The sequence below is a fragment of the Branchiostoma floridae genome, chromosome 15 (assembly GCF_000003815.2).
Source record: "Branchiostoma floridae strain S238N-H82 chromosome 15, Bfl_VNyyK, whole genome shotgun sequence".
Classification (NCBI taxonomy): Eukaryota; Metazoa; Chordata; class Leptocardii; order Amphioxiformes; family Branchiostomatidae; genus Branchiostoma; species Branchiostoma floridae.
The window spans coordinates 3,064,889-3,074,569 of NC_049993.1; the positions used below are offsets into that span (position 1 = coordinate 3,064,889).

General features: G+C 37.6%; 1 protein-coding gene and 1 long non-coding RNA gene across 2 annotated transcripts in view; both read right to left on the reverse strand.

Annotated features, from left to right (window-relative positions):
• Positions 1-662: 662 nt before the first annotated feature.
• LOC118432345 lies at positions 663-2,553 on the reverse strand. The gene is made up of 4 exons (XR_004833055.1): positions 2,442-2,553; positions 1,591-1,623; positions 1,264-1,363; positions 663-1,152 (listed from the first exon to the last, which is right to left on the reverse strand). It is a non-coding gene; the product is annotated as an uncharacterized LOC118432345 (long non-coding RNA).
• A 4,364-nt stretch (positions 2,554-6,917) lies between these two features.
• LOC118432314 overlaps positions 6,918-9,681 on the reverse strand; it is a 34,988-nt gene continuing 32,224 nt past the window's right edge. The window contains exons 6-8 of the mRNA XM_035843857.1: positions 9,009-9,187; positions 8,244-8,413; positions 6,918-7,872 (exon numbers count right to left, since the gene is read on the reverse strand). Coding sequence (XP_035699750.1) covers positions 7,802-7,872; positions 8,244-8,413; positions 9,009-9,187 — 420 coding nt within the window. The 3' untranslated portion in view covers positions 6,918-7,801. The remainder of the gene's footprint in view (positions 7,873-8,243; positions 8,414-9,008; positions 9,188-9,681) is intronic.

Sequence of the window (9,681 nt, forward strand, 5' to 3'; positions counted from 1 at the left end):
ATTAACCCCCCTGGGCAATAATAAATTTTTCCAGTGACGATTTCATGCAAAATGGACCAGGATAAAACTGTTAAAAAGACTTGCATAATCGGTCCGGTTCAAAATTGAATTAGAAAATCCTCCCGGAACAATTCATTGAGTGCCCAGTGAACAAGTCCAAAAGCACATCCACTAAAAAAACTGGTCTTTGCGTATACTGCATAAAATTTTTAAGTTGGTACATTTGCATATTCATATATTAGCACGGAAACACATAGAACACTAGAAAGGCCGACATTTGCTTGAGAGCAAATACAGCATATTTCAGCCATACCCGTTCCCATGCAAAATTGAACTGTTCCAAATCACTCCTGCGCAAAAATAGAACATTCTAACAGTAACTTCTCGAAATGAACTACTACCAAGGCCGACATCTACTTATGAGCAAATGCACCATTTTCAATCCACCCCTCTGCCCATGCAACAATGCTATTCCACAATCACATAAATTGAAAAAAAAAATCAAACATTCCATAATGGAGATTTCTGTGGTCTCGTATTACAACAGAATAACATGGAATTTGCTATAAGGGTGCTCTCGACATATAAAAGGTAGAACTTTAACATTTTTGGCATATATCACTTCAAGAGGATGAATCTATGACCATTTTTATTATCATGTTTGGTCCCTCTGTATTGCCATGGTATTGGAACAAAATTTTGTATGGAAATGCCTGTGATATATACCTCCAGGGCCTTTGCAATTTTGGTATACACGTCTTGACAACGATGAAGTCTCTGGTCTTCTTGTATAAAACAAATGGTGATGGCATGTTGGATAGCAAGTGAGATGAAGTTCAGAATGATTACAATGAAAAAAAACTTTCAGTCTTTACAGTTTTACTTTCACAAAATGGCAATTTTACACTTGTCTGCTCTCACAACCTGATTGTCTTAATGTTAATACATGTAATTTGAGGTAAAGTTTTTACATTGTTATAAGTTGATCTGCAGTATCGCAGAAAATTTACAATTCCGTCAAAATATATTTTTTATACATCTTTTCAGAATCGGTTGCAATCTATATCTGCGTGTCCTTTTCTGGCTGGTTGGGATCAAGTCTGTCTGCTTCTTCCACATACAGTTTGTCATGGACCAAGCTCTGCTTCTCTTCTGTAGAGGGGTATGGAGGACAGAAACAGGGAAGTTAGAATATCAATGCAAAGCAGAGACATCAAACTATAGGCAGATTTGGAAACAGTACACATTTCCACAATTACTTACAATCTGCCATCAATCTGTTGCTGCTTGGGACAAGATCTGTGTGCCTCCTCCTACGTACAGCTTCTCATGGACCAATTGTTTTCTTCTCTAGAGGTCCCATCTGAATGATACAAACAGGAGAGTGAGATTTGGCATTTCAAGGCAGACATCAATCAAATATTTGGATAATTATACCATTGATTTGGAAAGAATACATATTGTTGTCAGAAGATAACAATGTGTTTGTGTTACACATAATCTTCTCGTCGATCCCAATGCTGCACCTGTCTCTACAGTCTACTCCTACATGTACATGCAAGTCTAGCGACAAAAGACAACAGGCCCTACCTGCTGTGTGTCATGAGCACAATCTTCTTACTGCTGAAAAAACAAACATAGAGACATGTCAATCATTGTTTTACACATTTGTGGACACCTCAAAATGTTAATGCACAATGCTTTTAAATGATAAAGGAATATGGCAACAGAGGTACAATAAATACATATACAGAAGCTGTACTTGCAAATGAAAAAGTACAACTGACAGGATCAAACAGGATTGACATGAATGAAATTAAAGCCATCATATAGAAGTCAAACGAGTGACATTTGGTATAAACTCTACAGAAATCACAGTCCAAAGGATGAATTAATATTAATATTAAAAAATTATAAATTAAAAAACAGAAAGAAACAAACATGCCGATACCGGGGATCGACACCGGGTCGGCGGATTACAAATCCAACGTGCAAACCACAACACCAAAAGCTCTAGAGCAACTGGCGTGGTCAGTTTGGCAGCGCTTAAACCCCACTGTTACACAATAAGCAGCATAATATATTTGACCCCTCCCCACAGAAAAATACTAGTATGTGGACGTCGTCACGATCAAAATAAAGATAACTAGTTACCGTCAAAAAACAGAAATGATGTAGAAAACACCATGACATCTCGTGTGGAAGTATCTTTAGCCCTTTCCTAAGGAAAACTGATTTCGACTACTAACGTTATCAGTTCATGCATGTTTTTGACAACAAACGGAGATACACAACGACGGCAGTGGCTTGTCAGCACTTGCCTGCGGTACCAGCGTTCCACAGTTCTCATATAACGTTGTTTTGACGAATTTCACAAACGAAAACACCTTTCAATGTACATTAACAACGGAGTGAACAATGTAAGGATAGCCATTTCTTACCTAAAGATGTTCTGCTACCGATGACAACCGAAACTGGGTAGAAGCTGACGTAAAATGCGCAGAAAACTGCAGACTTGGGCGCACAGTTGCAGTTGCTGCGGGAGTCTGTGACCTAATGTAAAATTAAAAAATGGACGAGTCCGGTGGAATCTTCAAGAAGGTCCGCATAAAAATCTCAAACCTAAAAGTTTCTTTCCGTATATATATTTTGTGTATATTTATAATTGCTGTTTTCACAATAATGCTCACATATTATATTCCTATTTTCTTTGCAGTAACCTTTTATGGAGTAACATAAATTACAAAATCCTCTCAAATATGAATGGTTCCGTCTACATATAAACATGACAATCAAATGTTGCGTCATTGCCGACGAAGTGTTCCTTTCTCTTCGCTGATTGGCTGGCGGCACAATTCAATTAATTAGCAGACTGACACCTGTCACCTGTCGCCCAGGGCGGGAGTTATTGATTCGTTTGCCATATATGGAACGCACTAAACGTCGAGAATGGCCAAAACACGTCCCGTAAAACCCCGAAATGGGTCATTTTGAAGTGATATACGCCAAAAATGAAAATTGGGTTCTTTAAATAAATACTCCATGCACGCCTGTACCAAACTTTTAGGTATTGGTCCACTCTACCATATGCATTGTGCCAAATTTCAGGTCATTCGGTCCAGGAACGACGGAGATGATTCGCTTTGAAAATTTGACAGGAGAAAGAAAGAAAGAAAAAGAAACACAAGTTAGGAATGTCTGTAAGCATAAGTCCGTGAGATTTCTGAAACAACAGCAGTTCCGTGATAAACGGAACCTTCTAAAAACGTACGGAGCTAACAGTGCAGCGAAAATACCATCGATAGCGATTCAACTTCGGATGGCAAACCGGACAAAAGTTATAAGTACCGTGAAGTCATTAACGTTAACGTTAAAGTTTTTTAGTTGCCTTTGACGGTTTGACCTGAAATACTGTTACGCTAAACGCCTGAAGAGAAGTTAAGTGACTGCTGTGATTATTACAGAAATGCCCCTAAAAACTGATACAATAAGCCTTCTGAATAGCCTAAAGTGCAAGGGTTTCAGGCGGGCTTCGCCCATCTGGGACCCCAACGGGGCTCTGCCCCTGGACCCTGCCGGGCCGGGGCCTTCGGTGTTCTTCGGCGGCCCCCGAAAAAAATTCTGGCGGGAACACTGCAGTATATACGGAATCGTGGGGCCCCGCTTATGAATATTAATTAGCCTTCGCCCTCTTGGCGCACAGGTGTGGGCTCTGTGCGGGGTCACGGAAGGTCACGCCAGGAGGCCAAAAGAAAACAAATTACCCCTCAGAAAAGTGCCAAAATTGATTATTTTAAAGTAGTTTATGTCAAAACTTTTACTTGGATCATTTTACCAACTATCTAATGCCTATCTACACCAAATTTCAGGCCATTCCATTGTAAGACCAGGGTACAGGGGGGCAATATATTTTATTTTGGTCAAAACATGACCTTTAAACCTCAATAAAATCATTTTAGAGGCAGATATGAAAAAAATGAGAAAAGATCATCAAGGTATTCGCCCATTCTACCCCTGTGCCAAATTGCAGGTCATTCGGTTCAGGAACGGCGGAGATGAATCACTTTGAAGATTTGACAGGAGAAAGAAACATTACGAATACAATATATTTCACCATACTATGTATGGCTGAAATATAATTACAAAATCACAATGTACAATAGGGGTGGGTACCGGTACGGTGTACCGGTACAAAACCGGTTTTTCTTATTGGACCGGTCCAGAAAAACCGGACCTGAAAAAATTCGGTAGACCGGATATTGGACAGATTGGAAAATGAACAGATTATATGATCAGGCATTCAGACGTTTTGGGGCCTACTGGTCGAGGAAAATAGCAAGAGCAAAATAGAGTAGAGTCTATAGTAATTTCTGCCAACTTTTACAGTCAATCGTACAGAGGCAGTTAGCTTTGTAGGATTGTGTGGAGTAGCCAGTGGGAGTGGAATACTACACAAAACAGATTTCTTTGTAGCAAATGGACCATTGATTTGAGTATTATCCATTCACAAGTTTTCACATACTGAATTAGGTCCAGGTTCAGGTCCGGACCTGGACCTGATCCTCTGGACCTGAACCAGACCTCGACCTGATTTTTTTGTACCGGTACCCAGCCCTAATGTAGAACAATTACCATGCGTCCTTGAGCAGGTAACTGTTTACTTTTAGTTTACGTTTTATTGTTGCCCAAGAAACTCAATAAAAACCGCTAAAATCGTTAAATTTGCGGGAAAAAAGCGGATCAGCAGGTTTTTGTATTTATTTGTAATTACGGCATCAAAAGAATTTCTGCACATAGTATACCTTAAATACATTGAAGTATTAACTCTGAAAGCAGTAACTATTTGAAAAAAATGTAAATCCTTAACGACAAAAACTTAAATTTTTTACTAATAATGAGTACATTACTATATAAGAGTAATGAAAAAATAATAATGATGAAAAAACAACATTAAGCTGTAAAATGACTTATAATGTTTACTCTTACAAAGGAGTTACTAAGGACATGAGGTTTTCACTACAGATTAAGAATGGTATTAAATGATATAGTTGCTGTTTTTGCATATTGAATGCCATAAAAGTAGTGCTATTGTTATGATATGATATCAATAATATTAAATAGTAGAAGTAATTTGATTCATTGCAAACAGTTAAATGTTAATAGCAAATATGTTTATTCAGGAAATTTTGTTGTCCACAAAAAGAGTGTGTTATAAAAGGTAACGTTTGTGAGCAAATGCAATATATTTCACACACCTCCGCCATCCAAAAAATTTACTGTTGCAAAGTCACGACTTGGCAACATCAACGTATTTCAGGTAATTCATGTAAAAAAATGTTGTATCGAATGGTTACATTACAATATATCATATATCTTTCCCAATTCAACCCCATCACAAAAATGGACCCTTCCACATATGCAATCCATACATAAAGATTACTTTTGCAATGTCCTATTGCTAAAGAATTGCTTGCAAAAGTCCAGACACACCAAATATATTAATTGTTGTGGCCTAAGCATTTTGTAAGTAATAGTATTAATGTATAACGTTTAAGAACTCATGTTGTGTTCAAAAAGAGAAAAGTTGTAAAGCAATGAAAAAATACAAACTCACATATTTGTAGTCCGTTACAGAGTTTTGCTTTTGAAAATGTACGGAAGAGCTAAAATTGATGCAAATTGCTGAATGTTAAATGTTAATGGACTTGTAACTGAAAAAAATAGTATTGTTTACATTTAGAAAACATAGTACATTTAAGCATTGCATGGTCCTAGTAAAAATTGTTGCGTTTCCAGTTATCCGATACATTAGCAACACCTTCCAACCTTTGCTTGGAATTTGATATGAAATTTTCCATCCGACGTCTGAGTGATTAGATTTAAAGCAGACTGTATTTTACGCGTAGTAGACGAGTCGTTTGAACAGTTCATAGAGGAAAGTGTAGTAAACATTTCACTACTTTGTACAGTTTATCAACACATTTTTGCTTGTACAATGCATATCTGTATGATTACAATTTGATGCTCAAAAATACTGTATCTGATACATATCTCTGCTGGATCACTTCGGCCTAAAAGAGAAGAAAATCTTACCTCCTGATCCGAATTTTTAGGGACAAAACCGGTGACACAACATTTTCCCCTTAGACCTTATTGTTATTTATTCAAAACATAATTATCGTTATTCAATCAAAACACATAAGCAACTGTTCATTAGTGACGTCTTGAAATATGTCTATCATTTTTTGGGTTTGACCTTGGAGTTTTATGACATATGTATTTGACTTCTATTTTTTGCAAGCATTTGCTTATTTTCCAGCTGCTTTGTACGATTTACATTATGATTAAAAAACGCTTTTTCTACACGGCCAAATGTTGGGGTGCGAATGTCATTCATATAATCTAATCGACATGGCATACGTTTAATTTGAATTTAATTAATTTCTGTACAGAGTTTCATAATGAATTCCTATGTTTTCGAAATTTCTTCTCTGAATTTTTAAAAAAGGATGCAGCAAGAGGTCAACATGAAAATATTTGGATGCGAAAATGGAGCTCACAATATGAAGTTTCTAAAACTGTGTGAACCAAAACAAAACTGTTTTTAATGTTGATTAGGCAGTTCATAACCATATTTAGTTTAGTTCAGAGCAAACAACTTGAATTGGTGTCGCCTCAGTGAACATGCTGAAAAATTTTATGATGACGTAGACACTCAAGACTTTTAATACATTGAATATACATGGCAATGTTGTTTCTGTGTTCCATGCCGTTTTCATTTCATTTGAAATGACGAAATAGTCTAGTATATTAAGAGGATTTGTAGTAATTTAGCTATCAAGATGTTCTAAGTATTGCTTTGTTCGTGTGAATGTGTGTCTGTGTGTGCGTGCGTTAGTGATACCCAACAAAGGATATTTGATACCACAATTTCCACCGCTTTATTTTATTCATTAAACTTAACCCAAGCATGAAATTGTCAATGACTGCTGATGATATATACTACCGGTATACAGCGACCAAAGTCCAAGAATAACACATGTAATACTATATGCCCTTGCGTAATTATGTGTACTTTGACAGTTTAACTAAATTTATTGAACATTCCTGCAAGGCAGATATAGTAGTAGGTTGCCTTCCAGTACCTCTACAAGACCCCACGGATTGCAAACAATATCGCAAAATAGACTCTAAAATAAAACACCAGAGGAGTTAGCTGACCTGAGAGAACAGCTCAACAAGTATAGGGAGCCAGTTGCAAACTGAACCCCCACGACAGCTTACTCCTTCGGCATTTTAGTAGTCTCCCTCGCTACTTCCATGCAAACTGTACTCTCTGACCCGCTACCTCTTTTAGCATGTTGCCTATCTGTTTGGTCAATTTCTTTTTTCCAGTGACCGGTATTATCTGATAGAGGCAACTGCATATATAACAGGCTATTTTACTAATAAGATACTTCATTCGCCAGTAATGTATACAAGTAAGTAAAAAAAATTATAAGAGACCCTCTTTTAATGAAGCATGCGAGGGGATGGTACATGTCTATTTGGCTAGTTTTTTTATGATGTCTATTTCCAGGGAGCTGTGGAGCCTAGTCAAAGCTAAGGTTTAACAGGCTGCTTTGCTATTAATGAGATACGTATACAACATTCACCACGTGCTAGTAACAGATACGTGCAAGATACAAATTATGATAGACCCCTCAATATAAAAGTAAACAAGTTATCGTTTTTATCCACCAACAACACTTGTAACAAATTATAATCTTATGATGGTTTTGTAAATCAACAAAAGCTCATCTTAGCCGTCTTTGGGTTTCACGTCGTCTTTTGTAGGCTCACATCCACCGGGACTCAGCCACACGTGATCATCTGTTGATAAACATGAGAAACAGTTAGTAAGTTTGTCAACACACATTAGAACATACAGTAGATACTAAAACACGCGATTACATTCTTACTTATGTTAATAGGCGATGAATCAAAGCATTACACATACCCATACATATATACATAGATAACAAAACAACAACAGCAATCAACGTCTTATACACACACACAAGAACATACATCTATACATATCTGTATACAGATATAGGCAATATAAGTTGTATGTAAGGTAAAGCATAGGTAGCATGTGTGTAATATACTAATGTAGGAACACATCTCTGCACCTTCATCGATCTACTGCGGTTTTAGCGAGACAGGGACATATGCATGTTTATCAATCCAAATATACTCACTTTGCCTGATCCAACGGTTCACAGGGAAGTCGTATGTAGGTCCGCTGTTGTCCGGGTTGAGTTGGACAGAGACGGACTCACAGTACCAGTCGTCATCAGGGTGGCATCCGTCCCGAAACAGTTCTATCTTTTCAATCGGGGCAGCCACTTTTACATCCTTCAGTTTGTACCTGTAGTCACATTGGCAGAAACAAGATGTTGTATTTAGCAGATTATCGAAACAAAAACGCCCCTGCAGTAAGAGAACGAATTGCTAGGCAGAGGAGGCCTGGCATATACGACTTCTGTCTGACATCAATACCTATCTGCAACCAAAACATCAAGACAATAGTACGACAAGGACAATAGATACAACAACTAAATGTTCTTCTGCAGTTTGAAGGTCACATATCGGGGAAAATCGACCATCAAGGGTAAGGTCAAATAAAGGTCGAAAAAAGTCTTCGCAAACACTATCCATACGCCAAATACCATTACAATCTATTCAGTGGTTAACGATTTGACCAAAAACATCCGAAAAACAAACATACTGACAAACAATGCCAACGTTTTGCACGGAGGTCATGGAAAGAACAGCATTATCATAGCAAACATAATAATCAACAAAATTCGTAAATCATAGCAAAATTAGGCGATTCTCTATATACGAAATATGAAATATAGGGAGACAGATAAAGAGAGGGGAGAGAGAGAAAGTGTCACTACCAGTCTTATACTTTTCAAGCTTGTAATAAAACTTCTTAAGCTTGTAAGAAATCTACTTACTGTCCTTCCTGTCCTTTTTCAAAGTCGTTTTTCCACCACACATCCAACTGCAGCTCACGGGACTGGTGGCCTTTGTCGTCAAAGAGGCGGATGTAGACGTTAGAGTTTGTTCCAGAGCCACTGTACTTCCCGGTCTTCGTTTTGACGAGTACGTCAATGTCACCAACATAATCTACTTCCTGGAAAATACAAGATTTGAAGTAATACCGTTAACTTAAATAGTTTTAGCCAAAAGTTTAGCTGCTGAGTGTTTCAATGCTGCTACACACTCCATAGGTATGACTACAGTCCTGCATGCTTAATATTATCATTGATGTTTGTGTTCATAATGCGTAGAGCTGCTCGTTCAGCCCTACCCACTCAGTTTGTTTATGATTGTCCTTTTCGAGAGCACCTCATAGAAATAACAATTTCTTGAAAGTGACGAGAACCATGTGTTTGTATTTATAGTGCGTAGAGCTGCTCGTTCAGCCCTACCCGCTCGGTATGTTTATGTTTTTTTTTTTTCTTTAAGACAGCCCCTCACAGAGCTAGCAATTTCTTGAATGTGACGAGAACCATGTTTGTATTTCTATTGCGTAGAGCTGCTCGTTCAGCCCTACCCGCAGTATATTTATCATTTACGCGACCTATCATGGAGCTCTAACAATTTTTATAATGTGACGAGAACAAG